This window comes from Poromitra crassiceps (assembly GCF_964638095.1).
Source record: "Poromitra crassiceps genome assembly, chromosome: 7".
Classification (NCBI taxonomy): domain Eukaryota; kingdom Metazoa; phylum Chordata; class Actinopteri; order Beryciformes; family Melamphaidae; genus Poromitra; species Poromitra crassiceps.
This window is the reverse complement of record NC_139628.1, coordinates 59669923-59690697: the sequence shown is the minus strand read 5'-3', so window position 1 is coordinate 59690697 and position 20775 is coordinate 59669923. Positions and strand designations below refer to the sequence as shown.

Sequence of the window (20775 nt, the reverse complement as noted above, 5' to 3'; positions counted from 1 at the left end):
CTAACCTCAAAACAGTGCTCCCCAAATTCCATCAGCACATAAAATGTGCAACTCGAGGAGCAAATACGCTGGACAAGGTGTATACTAACATCAAACATAGCTATAGGGCTAAGCCACTAGCCCACCTTGGCCAGTCTGACCACACATCCCTGTTTTTGATACCAGCATACACCCCCCTCAGAAAAAAGACTCCCATCATAACAAAGACCTGAAAGTGCCCCCCATCAGCTACAGGACTGCTTCCAAAGAACAAACTGGGCCCTCTTTGAACACCACGACCTGGAGAACCACACAACAGTGGTCCTGGATTATATTAAGTTCTGTACGGACACTGTCACTGTGGATAAACAAATACGGGTCTATCCCAACCGGAAGCCCTGGATGTCGAGAGAAGTCCAGCACCTGCTGAAAGAGAGAACCATCACGTTCAGGTCTGGTGATGGAGCACGGTACAGCACCGCCAGAACCAACCTAAGGAGAGGCATCCGTGAGGCTAAGGTAGCCTACAAAAGGAAGATAGAGGATCACCTAAAGAGCAACAACACCAGACAGGTATGGCAGGGGGTCCAGCATATCACGAGCTACAAGTCCAGTAACTAGGGCTGTGGCGATTCACTTAACTCCCGATTCGATACTATCACGATTCTTGGGTGCCGATTCGATTTATATTGCGATTCTTAAGTATTGCGATTCTACGATTATTGCGATTCGATATTACGATTTATTGCGATTTTTGTTTATTTTTTTCTTTTATTTTTTCAGTTTGTTTGCTTTTTTACACTAGATTAGAACATGGGAAAAGTTGAATCATACACTAGAGACTGTATATTATATATCATGAGTAGAGCTGGGCGATATAGTTAAAAACAGGGGCGGACTGGGATCATAATTCAGGCCGGGCATTAGATACCAAGCAGGCCAGGCCGATATGGGCCGACGCGCGTGAAATTTGGGCCGTTTGAAGCCCAATTTGGGCCGTTTGAAGTCCAATTTTACAATGAGATGCACCCACTTTAACCCTGAAGTGTAATTATTACTTCAGACTAACTAATAAAGTAATAAAACCACTAGTAAACCAGTAGGCGGCGCCTGGCCTGCTGTTCAGTGAGTGGCCTGACTGCAAGCACCCAAAAAAAAAAGAAAAAAAGAAAAAAAAAAAGAAAAAGAAAATTGAGATTATCGATTCTGGAATAAAAGATCGATTCAAAAAATCGTGACATTAAAAATCGCGATACTTAGGTGAATCGATTTCCCCCCCCACCCCTACCAGTAACCTTCCAGCTGTTGATGGCGACGCCTCGCTGGCAGAGGAGTTAAATACCTTCTTCGCCCGCTTCCAATCAAACTCGGCGGTGGCCATACCACTCCCACCCATCAACAGCGCTCACACACTCACAGTGGAGGAGAGTTAGGTGAGGCTCACACACTCACAGTGGAGGAGAGTGAGGTGAGGCTCACACACTCACAGGGGAGGAGAGTGAGGTGAGACACACACACTCACAGGGGAGGAGAGTGAGGTGAGACACACACACTCACAGGGGAGGAGAGTGAGGTGAGACACACACACTCACAGGGGAGGAGAGTGAGGTGAGACACACACACTCACAGGGGAGGAGAGTGAGGTGAGGCTCACACACTCACAGGGGAGGAGAGTGAGGTGAGACACACACACTCACAGGGGAGGAGAGTGAGGTGAGACACACACACTCACAGGGGAGGAGAGTGAGGTGAGACACACACACTCACAGGGGAGGAGAGTGAGGTGAGGCTCACACACTCACAGTGGAGGAGAGTGAGGTGAGGCTCACACACTCACAGGGGAGGAGAGTGAGGTGAGACACACACACTCACAGGGGAGGAGAGTGAGGTGAGACACACACACTCACAGGGGAGGAGAGTGAGGTGAGGCTCACACACTCACAGGGGAGGAGAGTGAGGTGAGACACACACACTCACAGGGGAGGAGAGTGAGGTGAGACACACTCACAGGGGAGGAGAGTGAGGTGAGACACACACACTCACAGGGGAGGAGAGTGAGGTGAGGCTCACACACTCACAGTGGAGGAGAGTGAGGTGAGACACACACTCACAGGGGAGGAGAGTGAGGTGAGGCTCACACACTCAAATAATCTAGTCTTTATCCCCTGTCAGACAGTTCAGCCCTTAGTGCCGTCCTCGGTTAAACTTGCATTGTTAAATGTAAGATCCCTGTCTAATAAATCATTTGTTTTAAATGATTTTATAATCTCTCAGAATTTAGACTTTTTATTTCTTACAGAGACATGGATCAGGCCCGGTGAAAATTGCACACTTATTGAACTGTGCCCCCCTAGTTATAGCTTTTTTAATTCTCCCAGGCTCACTGGTAGAGGCGGTGGCATTGCGATCGTTTTTAAGAACCACCTAAACTGCAGTCCTGTCACTGTAGAGAAGGAGTTTGAGTTTGAAGTCTCAATGTGCACAATCAACCTTGACAATCCCATATGTTGTATTGTGCTCTATCGCCCTCCTATATCTAGTTGTAAATTTTTATCTGAATTCTCTGATTTTATATCATCTGTTCTTCTCAATTATGATAGGGTTATTATGGTTGGGGATTTTAATATTCATGTTGATGATCCCTCAAACTCTTTTGCAATAGAATTCTTAAACATCTGTGAATCCTTCAATCTTACACAACATGTATCAGCGCCAACACATGACCGAGGCCACACTCTCGATCTTGTTTTCTCCCTCGGTCTGCCTGTAACTGGCCTCTCTATGGTCGACTTTATTTCTGACCATAACATAATTCTTTTTGAGTCTTGTTTTTATGTTGCCCCTTTAAATAGACGCACTATACGCTCTCGCCTTTTTAATAACCAGTCTGCTACAAAATTTTCCTCTATTTTTATTGAACATTGTAATACCTTTAGTCTTCTCCACCACTCTGATATAAATGACCTGGTTAGCTGCTTTAATGATGTTTGCGCACAAACCCTTGATGCCATCGCTCCTCTCACCACCAGGTCAGTGCGTGCTGTAAATCCCTCGCCATGGATGAATGACCGTATAAGGCTTTTAAAAAGAAACTGTAGACAGGTGGAGCGACTTTGGAAGAAAACTAAACTTCCGGTACATTATCTCCAAATGAAAGAACTTTTATTCAATCTCAATCGTACTATCAAGGATGCGAGATCAGAATATTTTTCAATGTTAATTGATGCGAATAAGCATAATTCGAGATTCTTATTTAACACTATTAATCACCTTCTTAATCCAGCCCCCCAGGCTGACACAGCTTGCTCCGAAATCAACTGCAATGATTTTCTAGCCTTTTTTGTGGAAAAGATAAATTCCATCCGATTAAATATCACCCCCCCTTCCTCATCTGCAGTTCTAAATGGTACTTGTCCTATTCTCCTGACCCAATTCACCCAGATTTCTCTGCAAGACTTATTTGACGTTGTGGCTCATACAGTATGCGTATGCGTTCATCCTCTTCCCGTTTGGACTGTTTACCTACTAACTTTCTCAAAGAGGTTATTGCCACAATCGCACCATCCTTGCTGAGTATTATAAATACATCACTCTCCTCTGGTTGTGTCCCAGATCACTTTAAGCTTGCTAGTGTCTATCCCCTCCTTAAAAAACTCAACCTAGACCCATCCCAACTACAGAACTATAGACCCATCTCAAAGTTACCATTTCCATCCAAAATTCTGGAAAAGGTGGTTGCTAAACAACTCCTGCAGGTACTAAATGAAAATGAGATTTTTGATAAATTTCAGTCTGGCTTCCGCCAACAGCACAGTACAGAAACTGCCTTGCTCAGAGTAACAAACGACATTCTTATGCATGCGGATGCGGGGGATCACTCAATTCTAGTACTGCTTGATTTAAGGCCTTTGGCACCATCGATCACCCCATCCTGCTGGAGAGGCTAAATAAATGGGTTGGCATCTCTGGAACTGCATTGGATTGGTTCTCCTCCTACCTCTCTAACAGATCTTTCTCTGTGTGTTTTAATGACTGCATCTCAGCGTATGCTCCTCTGCTGTGTGGGGTCCCTCAGGGATCAATCCTTGGCCCCATCTTATTTGCCTGTTACATGCTCCCCCTTGGCCTGTTAATAAGCAGCTTCCAAAATATGTCATACCACTGTTATGCAGATGATACGCAGCTTTATTTGTCGGTGAAGCCAAACGACCAGAGCAACCTATTTATCCTCCAGGATTGCTTGGCTGCCATAAAAAATTGGATGTCGCCAAATTTCCTCCAACTAAATGCTGATAAAACTGAGATTTTGATTTTTGCTCCTGATCACTCTGCCACTGATATAAGTCACTGTATAGGCCCTCTTGGAAACAACATAAAAGATTCATCAAGAAATTTAGGTGTTATTTTTGACCCTCACCTCAATTTTGACTTGCACGTTAAAAAAACTGTTCAATCCTGCTTCTTTCATCTGCGTAATATTGCAAAAATTAAATCAGTTCTCTCTGCAAAAAATATGGAAACACTCATTCACGCCCTAATTTCCTCACGCCTTGATTACTGCAATGCCCTCTTTACATGCCTCAGTGATGCCACCTTGTCCAGGCTTCAACTGGTCCAAAATGCAGCTGCAAGGCTTTTAACCAGGACAAGCCGTAGGTCTCACATCTCCTCCATTCTGGCCTCCTTACACTGGCTGCCAGTGAGACAGAGGATTTATTTTAAAATACTTTTAATCACTTTTAAAGCTTTGCGAGGCCTAGCCCCTCGCTACATCTCTGAACTCCTGAAGCCATATAATTCAGTAAGGCCACTCAGGTCATCAGACCAAGGACTGTTAATTGTCCCCCGAACCAGACTCAGAACAAAAGGTGAGCGGGCTTTCTCGTCCATAGCGCCAACACTGTGGAATCGCCTCCCCCTAGGTATGAGATTGGCAGACTCAGTGTCCACTTTTAAATCGCTTCTTAAAACCTATTTATTTAAACAAGCCTTTTATTAATTTTATCCCACTCGCTTCTTTTATTTTTATTTGTGTTGCCTGATTGTTTTTAATTTTTGTTGTTTTATGTGCTGTTCCTTCACATGCTATTGTGTTATGTACCTGTTGCAGTTTGTGCCGGTTGACGTTTTTCTAGCCTGCTTTTGTGTACTTGTTGGCTAAATTTTGAACGAACCTGCTATAAATCTGTTTTTATTTCCTGTATGTAAAGCACTTTGTGATCCATGGATTTGAAAAGTGCTATATAAATAAAGTATTACTTACTTACTTACACTCACAGGGGAGGAGAGTGAGGTGCGTCTCCAGCCCCTTCTGGTACGACCTCTACACCCACGACTGCGTGGCGACTCAAACTTCGAACACCATCGTGAAGTTTGCAGACGACACAGCGGTCGTGGGGCTGATCTCGGGGGGCGACGAGACGGCCTACAGAGAGGAGGTGGGGGCCCTGGAACAATGGTGCCAGGACAACCACCTCTCTCTGAACGTCTCCAAGACCAAGGAGGTCATTGTAGACCCCCATCAACGGCACAGTGGTGGAAAGGGTGGACAGCTTCAAGTACCTGGGAGTCAACATCCACCAGGACCTGACTTGGGCCGGCCACACCGCCACTGTTGTCAAAAAGGCCCAACAGCGAATACACGGACTCAGGCGCCTGAAGAAATTTGGGCTAAGGCCAGAAATCCTTAGTGACTTCTACAGAGGCACCATTGAAAGCCTGCTGACTGGCTGCTTCACCACCTGGTACGGGAACTGTACCACCATGGACCGCAGGGCGCTACGGAGAGTGAGACGCGCGGCCCAGCACGTAACAGGACGTGAGTTGCCAGAACTGCATGAACTATATAAACAGCGGTGCCTCAGGAGGTCCCTGAAGATCATCAAAAACACAAATCACCCCCACAACAGCCTGTTCTCCCTGTTACCCTCAGGGAGAAGATACAGGGTTCCAAAAGCACGCACAAATCGCTTGAGGAACAGTTTCTTCCTGCAGGCCACGAGACTCCTTAACATACACAAATAGTGTAGTAGCCGTACTGTACCGTACTGTAGCTGCTACCATTACGTATGTCTAATGTTTAATTGTATGTTTAATAAGGAATATGCTATTTGCACCTGTATGTCAAATACGCCGAATTTAAAACGCCGAGTTTAATTGTATGTTTAATAAGGAATATGCTATTTGCACCTGTATGTCAAATACGCCAAATTTAAAATGTTTAAGCACGTCTAAAGTATGCACATGACATGTGCACCTATGTGCAGTGAATATGCCACTGTCTCTGACTTGTCTTATCACTATACTGCCTTATTGCTTGTCGTGTCTCTTGTTGTTTTTTTGCACTCATATGCCCTGTTATATTTGTACTATGTTGTAAACGGAGTTCACAGCACAAGAATTTCACACGTGATACTTGTACCATGGATGGAGTGACAATAAAAATCTTGAATCTTGAATCTTGAATCTTGAATCTTGAATCTTGAGGTGAGGCTCACACACTCACAGGGGAGGAGAGTGAGGTGAGGCTCACACACTCACAGGGGAGGAGAGTGAGGTGAGCTCACACACTCACAGGGGATGAGACAAATACGTGGGTCCTTGAATTTGATGTTGAAAATGTGTGTGAAGTGTCTCTGAATGACTTGTTTCTCTGTCTCTCTCTGTCTTCTTGCTTCCTGTCTGTCCCTCTCTCTATCTCTCTCTCTCTGTCTCTCTCTGTCTCTCTGTCTCTCTCTGTCTCTCTCTCTGTCTCTCTGTCTCTCTCTGTCTTCTTGCTTCCTGTCTGTCCCTCTCTCTCTCTCTCTCTGTCTCTCTGTCTCTCTGTCTTCTTGCTTCCTGTCTGTCCCTCTCTCTCTCTCTCTCTCTGTCTCTCTTTCTCTCTGTCTCTCTGTCTTCTTGCTTCCTGTCTGTCCCTCTCTCTCTCTCTTCTTTCTCTGTCTCTCTCTGTCTTCTTGCTTCCTGTCTGGCCCTCTCTCTCTCTCCAGACCATGTTGACGGCCATATCGATGAGTGCAATCGCCACCAATGGAGTCGTACCAGGTATTCTTCCACCCCCACCCTCTCTCTCTTCCTTCCATCATTAGAATTGAGTTGAATAGAACCGATGTGCCATGGTAAACCCCTTCACACAGAGAACTGGTGTGCCATGGTAAACCCCTTCACACAGAGAACTGGTGTGCCATGGTAAACTCCTTCACCACACTTAACAAGCCCACCTTAAAGATCGATAACATTGTCATGGAAATAAGATTTTAAGAGACTTTTGGCATTTAGGAGCTTTGGCTGAAAGCGTCTGCCAAAAAGGTTTCTATGAAAAGTAGTGCCCGACCGATACTGGATTTTTGGGGCCGATACGATATTGGGGAGCAAGAAAAATCCGATATTGATATATCAGCCGATATTCTCATATATATTTTTTTTGCAATGATCCCTAAAATGTGTCAAACACTTGACAAAGTTAGGACTTGACGTGACTTGAGATATGTATTGTAGGCAGGGATTTTTTCCATTCAGTTTAACAATAAACTTTATTGTCCAAAATGACGTCAGTGCACTGAAACTTTAAACTTCACTGGGAATTTACTAATTATAAATGACTAGAAGTACAAAAACACAAATAGAACAAATATATCTGAGTTAAGAAAGAGGATCAAATATACTTGGAAAAACTACTGAATGGGGCTTTAAGGCTTAAAAAAAAAAAAATAATCTGACAACATCGAGCGATGGTGATATATCGGTGATATGGGTCGGGCTCTATTGAAAAGTACAGCAAATTGTAAGACACTGTAATCACATTAATGTGAGGTGGTCAGCTCTTAATCAAGGCCATTAATGAAATTGCCCCCTAAAAGCTGAAAACGCAGCCTCAGCATCGGGTCAAGAGATTGCTTACAGGAAAAAGTACATTTCCTACACTGGTTTCATGTTTGGACCATTTAAAACGATGGGAAATTGTCAACACAACTGGAACTGTTTTTATTATGTGCTTATTTCCACGATGATCATCAAACTTTCTATGTCAGCCATTTTGAGTGTGCCCCCACCAAGTGACCATTTATACGTTTATTTGAGTGGGAATTCCCATTGTAACCCCAGGTCGCATCCCTCCTCCCTCCCCCCATCTCTCCCTGTAATCCAGCACACGTTTAATGTTGTTAGTGATCTACATGATATATGTATATGTATATGTATGACACATATATACATGTGCAGTGTGTTCATGTTGTTAGTGATCTACATGTGCAGTGTGTTCTTTCTAATGAGTGTTGTTTGTGTTTGTCCCGTCTCTCCCTCTGCCTGCCTCTCCCTCTCTGTCTGCACACACACATTGAAAACACAGAATATTGACCTCTCACTGAAACGCCTCGAGACCAAAACCCCCCAACTGTCAAAGTAGTGCCATGTTTCCACTAACATGTGACATGTTTCCACTAACATGTGACATGTTTCCACTAACATGTGACATGTTTCCACTAACATGTGACATGTTTTAACTAACATGTGACATGTTTCCACTAACATGTGACATGTTTTAACTAACATGTGACATGTTTCCACTAACATGTGACATGTTTCCACTAACATGTGACATGTTTTAACTAACATGTGACATGTTTCCACTAACATGTGACATGTTTTGCACAGATCCTCCGTAACATAGTGAATTGATTTTTAACATGTCTTGTTTGACGTAGCATTCCACGCTCCTCTCTCATCTGAACGGCTTCAAGCCCTCATGCTTTCTCACCATCTAGTCTGGATGCTAGTTGATGTGTAGATGATGGTTAATGTGTAGTACAGCTCAGCACTAAAAGATTCAGCTTCAGGGGCGGCATTTGAAGGTGACGACGATTATTTTACTAATAATTACGACGGACAGGATTTTTGTCATTATAATTTTATTATTGAACTTCCGTAGACAGCTTCATAGTGGAAACGAAGCGCTGCATTCTGAGCCCCTAGTCTGTAGTGAATCTGTAGTTGCTGTTATGATTCCCCTCACATCCTCTTTCTTAAGACGGGTACAAATCGTTTTAGCAAATAATGCTGACTGTTTGTTTTAACCTACTTGAGAGTGCCAGGTGGGTGGGGTTTGCCTTGCCGGAGAGTACAGTGTGTACCAGAAAGTTAAAAGCCATCAGGATGATGTGTTTCAAACTTGACAGTAAACCCCGACCCTCTGGTTCTCTTGAGTGCAGCGAAAAACAAACGCCGGGAGTTATTTGCAGATACGATTTGACTAAGAGTCCAGCCTGTCTTTTCTCTCTCCAGTGTGTCACGTGACTAAGAGAGTCCAGCCTGTCTTCTCTCTCTCCAGTGTGTCACATGACTAACAGTCCAGCCTGTCTTCTCTCTCCAGTGTGTCACGTGACTAAGAGTCCAGCCTGTCTTCTCTCTCCAGTGTGTCACGTGACTAACAGTCCAGCCTGTCTTCTCTCTCCAGTGTGTCACGTGACTAACAGTCCAGCCTGTCTTCTCTCTCCAGTGTGTCACGTGACTAACAGTCCAGCCTGTCTTCTCTCTCCAGTGTGTCACATGACTAAGAGTCCAGCCTGTCTTCTCTCTCTCCAGTGTGTCACGTGACTAACAGTCCAGCCTGTCTTCTCTCTCCAGTGTGTCACGTGACTAACAGTCCAGCCTGTCTTCTCTCTCTCCAGTGTGTCACGTGACTAACAGTCCAGCCTGTCTTCTCTCTCTCCAGTGTGTCACGTGACTAACAGTCCAGCCTGTCTTCTCTCTCTCCAGTGTGTCACGTGACTAACAGTCCAGCCTGTCTTCTCTCTCCAGTGTGTCACGTGACTAAGAGTCCAGCCTGTCTTCTCTCTCTCCAGTGTGTCACGTGACTAACAGTCCAGCCTGTCTTCTCTCTCCAGTGTGTCACGTGACTAAGAGTCCAGCCTGTCTTCTCTCTCTCCAGTGTGTCACGTGACTAACAGTCCAGCCTGTCTTCTCTCTCCAGTGTGTCACGTGACTAACAGTCCAGCCTGTCTTCTCTCTCTCCAGTGTGTCACGTGACTAACAGTCCAGCCTGTCTTCTCTCTCCAGTGTGTCACGTGACTAAGAGTCCAGCCTGTCTTCTCTCTCCAGTGTGTCACGTGACTAACAATCCAGCCTGTCTTCTCTCTCTCCAGTGTGTCACGTGACTAACAGTCCAGCCTGTCTTCTCTCTCTCCAGTGTGTCACGTGACTAACAGTCCAGCCTGTCTTCTCTCTCTCCAGTGTGTCACGTGACTAACAGTCCAGCCTGTCTTCTCTCTCTCCAGTGTGTCACGTGACTAACAGTCCAGCCTGTCTTCTCTCTCTCCAGTGTGTCACGTGACTAACAGTCCAGCCTGTCTTCTCTCTCTCCAGTGTGTCACGTGACTAACAGTCCAGCCTGTCTTCTCTCTCTCCAGTGTGTCACGTGACTAACAGTCCAGCCTGTCTTCTCTCTCTCCAGTGTGTCACGTGACTAACAGTCCAGCCTGTCTTCTCTCTCTCCAGTGTGTCACGTGACTAACAGTCCAGCCTGTCTTCTCTCTCTCCAGTGTGTCACGTGACTAACAGTCCAGCCTGTCTTCTCTCTCTCCAGTGTGTCACGTGACTAACAGTCCAGCCTGTCTTCTCTCTCTCCAGTGTGTCACGTGACTAACAGTCCAGCCTGTCTTCTCTCTCTCCAGTGTGTCACGTGTAACATTATGCTTATTTCTACAAGCATAGGATGATTTTCTCTCATCAGCTGACCCCTCTTCTCTCTCTCCCTCTGCCTTTCTCTCTGCTCTTAACATCATAATGTCACTAACCACCCATCCCTCTCTCCCTCGCTCTCTTCATGTCTTCTCCACCTCCTTCTCTCCATCTCTTCTGTCTCTATTCTCTCTATCCTAAATCTTCCTACTGTACAAACTGTACAATCTCTCCAACCTGCCTCTTGTCTCCTGCCCTCTCTTCCTTGCCATCTCCCACCCCTCTCTCTCCATCTCCCTCTCTCTTCACTCCTTCTCCCCTCCGCTCTTCCCCCTCTCTCTCCCCCTCTCTCTCCCTCTCTCTCCCCCTCTCTCTCCCCCTCTCTTCACTCCTTCTCCCCTCCGCTCTTCTCCCTCTCTCTCCCCCTCTCTCTCCCTCTCTCTCCCCCTCTCTTCACTCCTCCCCTCCGCTCTTCCTCCTCTCTCCCCCTCTCTCTCCCTCTCTCTCTCTCCCTCTCTCTCCCCCTCTCTCGCCCCCTCTCTTCACTCCTCCCCTCCGCTCTTCCCCCTCTCTCCCCCTCTCTCTCCCCCTCTCTTCCCGCTCCAGCGGGAGGCTCCTACTTCATGATCAGTCGTTCGCTGGGTCCAGAGTTTGGGGGGGCGGTGGGCCTGTGTTTCTACCTGGGCACCACCTTCGCCGGGGCCATGTACATCCTGGGCGCCATCGAGATCCTCCTGGTGGGTTGTGGCTTCTTCATCGTCATCATCGTCATCCTCACCGACCCCTTCACCACCCTTATGCATTATTATTAGCAGCGTTGTTTCATCACACCAGTGTTTCCTCTGTAGTTTGCATTTTGTTTTTGTTTTACGATGGGGAAATGTCCGTTTCGGTTCCTCATCCGTCATGTCGTTGGCCTCCGTTAAGATTCTACTGCAGGTTGCAAAGCTAAAAAGAGTGTTTTCTTTGCATCACTTATCATAGTAAATAGATTACTTAATAGTAGTCCAGATGCCGATGCACAGCCACTATGTGCTGGTTGGTCGCAGGAAAACAAAAAGAAAAACAAAGATATAGCACGCACTCTTCTGATTTTATTTTCCTTTCTCGTTTTGTTTGCTATGTTTCGGCTGTCAGGTCTTCCTCAGCGTGTAAATTAAAATCACAAGCACAGGTGTATTTATAAAGACATCAGCTGTAGTCATTACCATAATCACAGGTGTATTTATAATGACATCATCTGTAGTCATTACCATAATCACATATTAATACAACCATCATTATCAATGTCACAATGTCAATATTATGCTAGCATTCTATTAACAAGTCAATTCAAAATTGTCATTTAAACCATTGAAACTGGCCAAAGTGGTTGTAAGAATACAAAAAAGTTAATATACTGTAAATACATTATTCAACTGCACACTGTGAGGCTTTAGGGATGGAGGGAGAGAGAGAGGACGGCACAGTGGCTCAGTGGTTCACAGCAAGAAGGTCCCGGGTGCGAACCCCGGTCCATCCCAGGTCCTTTCTGTGTGGAGTCTGCATGTTCTCCCCGTGTTCCTGTGGGTTTCCTCCCACCATCAAAGACATGTATGTTAGGGTTAAGACTCCTGTCAGTGTGTGTGAGGCACTGGCAATTCTAGCTGGAGTAAATGAGCCATGTGGCTAACACTGGCACATTAAATGAGCCATGTGGCTAACACTGGCACATTAAATGAGCCACGTGGCTAACACTGGCACATTAAATGAGCCATGTGGCTAACACTGGCACATTAAATGAGCCACGTGGCTAACACTGGCACATTAAATGAGCCATGTGGCTAACACTGGCACATTAAATGAGCCATGTGGCTAACACTGGCACATTAAATGAGCCATGTGGCTAACACTGGCACATTAAATGAGCCATGTGGCTAACACTGGCACATTAAATGAGCCATGTGGCTAACACTGGCACATTAAATGAGCCATGTGGCTAACACTGGCACATTAAATGAGCCATGTGGCTAACACTGGCACATTAAATGAGCCACGTGGCTAACACTGGCACATTTACACAAATGTTCTTTAATGTCAAATAAATTAATCAAACTTGTTGATAAAATACTCCCAGGTTTATTTTTCTTATAAAATGAGCGAACAACACGTTTCTCTTGGTTCCTCAGGTTCACTTCGGATGTGAGTATTTAATGGGCGAAGCTTCACAGTGTGCGGTCGGGTATTTTTTTTTAAAGCTTTACTTAACGGTGTTTTAGAGGCGACTGTGGCTAAATAACACAGTTTAAATTCCCCACGTTCTCGAGCCATGTGCTGTGCTAATGGAATACAGAGGAAACACTGACATTGTAATCATCGACATTTTACCGTGTGTCATTATCGCCATACCATTATCCTCCCATTATCATGTAGTCGAGCGCCTATGTCAATGTGTCTGCTTTGCACTTTTAAAATAGATTTAATAGCATGTCGTTCCATGACTCGTAAAATTGTCGATCCTTTGTCTACTCTTCCGCTTTTCAGTTTGCACTTTGTCACTCTCTATCGCTTTCTCCCTCCGCCCTCCCCCAGATGTACATGGCGCCCCGGGCCGCCATCTTTGTCCCGAGCGAGCCTGACGGCGAAGGGGCGGCCATGTTGAACAACATGCGGGTCTACGGCTCAATCTGCCTCCTCCTCATGTCCCTGCTGGTCTTCGTGGGCGTGAAGTACGTCAACAAGCTGGCCTCCATCTTCCTCGCCTGCGTCATCGTCTCCATCCTCTCCATCTACATCGGAGCGTTGGTCTCCGCCTTCAAACCGCCAGAGTTCCCGTAAGTCAGTGTGTCGGAGGCATGAATGAGCAAAGAATACAACTTAAAATAAAAGCAAATCCCCACCACTCTTGATGAAGATGAGTGGCGAAACGTTAAAACCCTTACTGTACATTTTAAGTCCACTGGATTTTCTTTTCTTTTTTGGGGGGTGGGGGGGCATCTTACTACCTGGATGAGTGAAATGTATCCACACTGTAGTCAAATCTCTTTAGTAGTGAAATGTATCCACACTGTAGTCAAATCTCTTTAGTAGTGAAATGTATCCACACTGTAGTCAAATCTCTTTAGTAGTGAAATGTATCCACACTGTAGTCAAATCTCTTTAGTAGGCCTTTTCAGACTGCAAGCAAATCAGATTAGTTTCTCAAATCAGATCACTAAGACAGGCACTGTTATTCTCAAGTGAACAGATTGGATTTGTGTGTCCAGACCAGTGGCCAACAGAATATGGGAATTTCTGAAGCCCATCCTGGAATTCCATTAATTCGAAAGTCCGTAGGGGGGCGCACGTCAGGTCCGGAAGTGACGACACGTACATTGGCTCCAATTTAAAAATGAGCCAACTTCTCTCTCGGTTTGTCTTAAATAAACATTTTCCGAATGAGTTTATGGTCTGAATAAACAATTTCAAGTCTTTTTCATGCTCTCCTGGGCTCCGTTTTCTCAATTATGGTCCCATTTCGAGTAAAAGAGCAGATAAAAATGATAACTTTGGGGGCGGGATTTTCCTTGATTGACACCAGCCACAGGAAACCAGATGATCCCAACCACAGCACAACCAGTTGCCAAGGCAGGCTAGCTAGCTAGCAACGTAGCCATAGATTAAATGTAAATTACCAGAAACAGCGTTACCTTTCTGATCTTTTAATGATGTTAGTAGACACACGTAACAGTATAGATCCCCGTTATGAGGTCTGTTGATCAAAATAACACCTAACGCTATATCAAAATCGGGTTTTAGTGGAACGGCAGCGACCATACAAGTTGGGGCTTCAGAGCTGATCTGCGGCTAGCTAGCTAGCAACGTAGCCAGAGATTAAAAATAAACTACCAGAAGCGTTACCTTTATGATCTTTTAATGATGTTAGTAGACACACGTAACAGTATAGATCCCAGTTATGAGGTATGTTGATCAAAAGAACACCTAACGCTATATCGTTATGTAATGTGACTTGTGACATGATCACCACATTTCAATGTTTTTGCACATTTGAATGCTGCTGGTCGTTTGTTTAATGCTGTATATATTGGACATTTAAAGCTGATACACAATTGTGTTGAGGTAATTCCGCAAAGCTCAGTTAAAAATATAACGTGTAACACTTGAAACAATCAAATGTAAATGTTTCACAGCAATACAGTCCAGCCCACCATGGTATGGTGAGCTAACTGTTTGAATTATATCGAAATATATTTGCATGGTGTAGCATAATGCAGTCTGTATTCAGACGTTACAATAATATGACAATATAAGCCAGTTACCCTAGCTAGAGAGTAATTTCAGACCACCAGATATCACCATATTTAATTTCAATAAATATAAAGCATTCGTTGATTGAAGCACACTGCTGGTCGGTTAAGTTTCTCCGTCGTCATGTCCTCAGCTGGTCCAATCTTCGGTTCGTAGTTTGTGTTCACTCGACATCAACAATCTTATACATGATAACATACAACAAGGCTATCTTTGTTGACAATGTTTATTGACAAAAGCATTAAAACAAGCAAATATAACAATATTCTCTGGTCACTGGCAGATACTAGCTACAACTTGTTCAAAGCAAATCTCTCATGTCAGCATTTGGCTTGTGTGTTATTGCAATTTCCCTATGTTGAAACAACTGATCAGCAGTAACATGTAGTTTAGCGTTAATCTCAGGAGAACAGAATATTATAGCTTTGATCTTCACAAATTATGATACTCTGTTGTGTGTCCCATCACTGGTACTGGACGGCGGCCCCTGGAAGAAACGAATTAGACACTGTTAATCACTGTATAACTGTATTAATCACTGTATAACGTTAACGTTTGCTTACCCAACACTACATGCGATTGGTAAATACTGTAAATGCAGAGGTGGATAAACTATCCAGAGGAGTTTAACCCCCTTGTTCCCCCTCATTGATTGATAGTTGATCTAACGTTAGCTAGATATATAACGCTATAGCTGGTAGATCATATGAGTATGCTTTGAGTCTTCCTCATCTCAAAGAGGTAACCTAGGTAAACAGAACTGTTTACAATACTGTTTAACGTTGTATAACGTTAGTCTATTAGTCAATGACAAATGGACATGTAGCTAGCGTTAATGTCATGCTATGCAATTAGCGTTACATTAGAAAATAAGATTACCTCGATTTTGTGGAAGATAGGAAGATGCAAGCGGCAGGCTGGTGACGCCGCCGTTCAGATCGTCTCTGGAGCATTCGAAGATTGTGGAAGAGATAGAGTGGCTTAAGAGACTAAATGCGGTTTGGATCTGATTTGCAAAAATCACATTTCATGTGGTTAGGCTGTCCAGACTTTCTAAAATCAATCTGGATATGCCAAAAAAAAGGGGATTTGGCCTGGCAGTCTGAACTAGGGATGCACATTTTTATCAATTTCTTTAATCGATTAATTGGTCAGGTTAACAATCAATTAATCGATTAATCATTATATTAAAACTGCTTTTGACATACAAAATAAAAAATACAAAATGCAGGGTTTTACACCTGTCTTTAGGCCGACCCAACAAGTTGATCAACCAACTAAACTTCCTGCATTAGCTGCCATTGTGCTTGTGGACGTGAGATATTTCAACATTGTATTACAATGTTTACAATGCTGACTGTTGTCTTTTTGGCTGTAATTCTCCACCCAGGACTTTCTGTCTGCTAGCTTGGCTTTCTTCTTCCTCTGTATAAGCAGTGAAAGTTACAATTTGCCCTTGTTGTGTTAAATCATTTCAGAAAAGAAAAGAAACATGATAAAATAGCACATAGCCTACATTGTCGATTAATCGGTTAACATACAGTGTATGTTATGCTACACTGTACAGTAGATTGATCGATCAAATTCTTAATGATTGATTAATCGATTCTCGATTAATCATTAACATCCCTAGTCTGAACAAAGCCGTATTGTTTTCTTTACTGAGGCCGTAAGGAGGCTGAGAGGCACAGAGTTGAGACAGAGGAAAGAAGGTGCTGCTTTCTGTGAAAAACATGAACATTTAAAGCTGAATTTCAGTTTGGTAGGACATACTCACCATTTACCCCCACTCATGCCTCTATAGAACAGTCTATCATGTCTACAAACAGGGCAGCTGTGGGCGGCTGTGGCTCAGGAGGTAGAGCGGGTCGTCCACGTCCACTAATCAGAAGGTTGGTGGTTCGATCCCCGGCTCCTCCAGTCCGCATGTCGAAGGGTCCTTGGGAAAGACACTGAACCCCAAATTGCTCCCGATGGCTGTGCCAGCAGCTGGCCGCCTTCGGTGTGTGAATGGGTGAATGTACCGTAAATTCCGCACTATAAGGCGCACCGGAGTATAAGCCGCAGCAGCAAAATTGCCTGTTTGTTACATATATAAGCCGCACCGGACTATAAGCCGCAGGTGTTTTAATGTTTTTTTTTTTTTTTTTTTGTTTTTTTTTTTTATTGTGTTTTAATGTTTAATTACCATATGTAAGGGTTCATGCACAGAGGGGATTGTCGGGAAAGAGATGGCTGTTTGAGGAAGCTCCCATTTATTAACATTTCAACAAAACAACATAACACAACACCACCTGTGTTGTGTTATGTTATGTTATGTTATGTTGTTAAAAGAGGGCAAGAGAGGAAATTAAAACAGAAGTGGATTTATAGTTAGAAAGAGTGCTAAAAAAGAGAGAATTTATTTTATTTATTTTTATTTTTTTGAAAAAATCCATAGATAAGCCACACCGTTATATAAGCCGCAGGGCCAAAAAACGGGGAAAAAGCCGCGGCTTATAGTCCGGAATTTACGGTAGGCACATTGTAAAGTGCTTTGGATAAAAGCACTATATACGGTAAATGCAGTCTATTTACCATTTCCATTTAGGGCAGAATCAACCCTGCTCATATGATTTTACTCTGCCACCACTGAGAGAATACAAATGATTCATGATTTAAATGATTATTTGTGTCTGTAATGATGGTTCTGGTAATGACAGCTGATGTTGTAGTGTGACTGGTAATGACAGCTGATGTTGTAGTGTGACTGGGTTAGTCACACTGTAGTGTGACTGCAAAAATGATAATGAAAATGTTCTTTCAGAGAGGAAAAAAACACACACACACTCAATCTTCTGACTGGCCTCATTTCAGAAGTGAATTCAGATAAACAAGGTTCGTAGATTGAGTGCAGTGCAGGGATGCTCTGTTTCCCTATCAGCTCTCTCTTACTTTTCCTCACTGCTGCTGACGTCTTTCACTCTTGATTGATGCCTGAATTGACCAATACTGTCAAACCTCGCTCTTTTGACTGACCAATGGGGCTTGCTAATCCTGTCCGCAGGGTGTGCATGCTGGGCAACAGAACCATTAATGGCCACGCTCTCAACGACAGCCACTGTGCCAAGACCACGCTGCGGCAGCTCAAAGAGCCGATGGGGAGCGAGGACGCCAACCTCACCTTCACTGGAGGTGGGTCCCGGGGTTACTATACTGTAGGTCAATGAGGACGGCAACCTCACCTTCACTGGAGGTGGGTTCCGGGGTTACTATAGGTCAATGAGGACGCCAACCTCATCTTCACTGGAGGTGGGTCCCGGGGTTACTATAGGTCAATGAGGACGGCAACCTCACCTTCACTGGAGGTGGGTCCCGGGGTTACTATAGGTCAATGAGGACGGCAACCTCACCTTCACTGGAGGTGGGTCCCGGGGTTACTATAGGTCAATGAGGCCGGCAACCTCACCTTCACTGGAGGTGGGTCCCGGGGTTACTATAGGTCAATGAGGACGGCAACCTCACCTTCACTGGAGGTGGGTCCCGGGGTTTATAGGTCAATGAGGACGCCAACCTCACCTTCACTGGAGGTGGGTCCCGGGGTTACTATAGGTCAATGAGGACAGCAACCTCACCTTCACTGGAGGTGGGTCCCGTGGTTACTATAGGTCAATGAGGACGGCAACCTCACCTTCACTGGAGGTGGGTCCCGGGGTTTATAGGTCAATGTACCTTCACTGGAGGTAGGTCCCGGGGTTAGGTCAATGTCTCGGTTTGCCCAAGTATCGGACAGATACTGGTCTTTGATTAAATATTGACTGGTCATGTTTAATTAATTGCTCAATACCATATTTCCTCTGGTATTGGCTGGGGTCTTTATTTACCTCAACTGCAGCCTGTATTGTCAGGCTTATATTAGATACAGGTCTTTATTTCTAATCCCCTCCATCATAACAATATATCTGTTCAGTATTGTTATAACAATATATCTGTTCAGTATATTCTATTCTATTTTATTTATATATACTAGTGCAGTGCCCGTTGCCCCATGCACCACCCCGTGGGCGCTTCCCCCCCTCACACACACTGCACTCTGTCAGGTCCCCCTAAGCGCAAGTTTGAAGTCGATCCGACAAACGGTTCTCGAGATACGCGAAGGACAGACATACAGACAGTCCTGGAATAAGTCCAAATTGCATGAAATGCGGCACCGCACTCCATCGGGGTCCGAGCAGCGCACTCCCCAAGTTTGAAGTCACAATCGGACAAATGTTTCTCGAGATAAACTGAACGAACGGTTCTTGAGATAAACAGCATTTTTTATGTTGCCAGTAGGTGGCGCTATGCCGAATTGCACGAAAACAGGGCACTGCACTGCACAATAGGGCACACTCCCAGAGTTTGAAGTCGATCCGACCAACGGTTCTCGATGGCATGCAGCAGATGATGCTCATCCATAAGCAGTTGTGGAAATAGCCAGGTTTTACTCTGGGAACCCTACTTACACAGAATGGGGGTTCCCGGAAGTGGCGTGGCCCTAGAGCACGGATACTCAACTTGCTTTGCCTGGGGGCCACTTTTGCAAAATGACAGGAGGCAAGATATTAATTTTTCTGTAGCAGATTGTAGGATTTTGGGGTGTCAGCGGGAGTTTAGTCTCACATTTCTTTGCATAGTTAATACATATACTGTAAGTGCCTGGGTGGCGAGCAGGCAGCCATTTGACAATTTAGCTGGAGCTCAGTCAAATTTGATTTAACCTTAGTTTTCATTGTGAATTAGGAAATTGTCGGGGGGCCACTCTGCACCCTATCGCGGGCCGCAAGTTGAGTATCACTGCCCTAGAGGATATTATTTCCGAATACGTGACTCATTATAGCCTACCATTATAGCCACATAAAAATCTCTTCGAAATCTCACTTAACTAAGATCACTGGACAGCGCTATTTGACAATTTTGCTGGAGCTCAGTCACACTTTATTTCACGTTGGGGGGCCACTCTGCACCCTATCGTGGGCCGCAAGTTGAGTATCACTACCCTAGAGGATATTATTCTTAATGCGTGACTCATTATAGCCTACCATTATAGCCACGTAGAAATCTCTATTTTCTATTGGCGAAACTGCGCCCTCTGAATGCAATAGTATCGATATCGATATCGCCGTTCAAAGTCAACAAAACACAGCGCCAGAAAGCTCTATGTACATGTTGTGACATCGGGTACTCACCACGTGATGAAATAATAATCCATAGTTACGTGAAACGTCATTTTCAAATCCGCATCGAGTTACTTCCTTGTTTCTAGGAACACAACGCTCCCGCTGTAGAGCGCATGCGCGCATCTTGCCTCCGGGACGCAGGCACCAAACTGCTTAGTCCCAGGAGAGGCCTTTGGAGGGCGCTGTGTGACCAATAGAGGTGACATTCTCCCTGTTACAAGTCACTCTACCATCCTCAATGACTAAAAAGCTGTTATATTAAGGTGAAAAAGTGACTGATTGGGGCTTTAACTAAGATCACTGAGCTCTACTGATTATTTCCCCTTGATTTTATTCATGACAGACTTGAATATTAATGCTTCTTATTCAGCTTACAAATACATGTTCTCCTTCTCTGCTCCTTTTATTCATGACAGACCCCCTCCCTCATTCTCGACCATTCATTATCAACGACTCTACTTACAGGCCATTCACCCTCAACGACTGTACTCACAGCAGTGTTTGTCTTATCACTTACTGTCAACGACCCTACTTAAAGCTGGGGCTGGGGCTTAGGGCTTGAAGGAGCAGAACTGAAGACAAATATTCAATTATCGAACGTGTTTCGCGTCCGAATCGCACGAAAACAGGGCACTGCACT

General features: G+C 44.6%; 1 protein-coding gene across 1 annotated transcript in view; it reads left to right on the top strand.

Annotated features, from left to right (window-relative positions):
• Positions 1–20775, top strand: part of slc12a6 (solute carrier family 12 member 6) — a 78233-nt gene that overhangs the window by 14623 nt on the left and 42835 nt on the right. Inside the window, exons 5-8 of the mRNA XM_083640850.1 lie at positions 6966–7020; positions 11257–11387; positions 13222–13463; positions 17984–18111. Of these exons, the coding sequence (XP_083496976.1) occupies positions 6966–7020; positions 11257–11387; positions 13222–13463; positions 17984–18111 (556 nt within the window). The remainder of the gene's footprint in view (positions 1–6965; positions 7021–11256; positions 11388–13221; positions 13464–17983; positions 18112–20775) is intronic.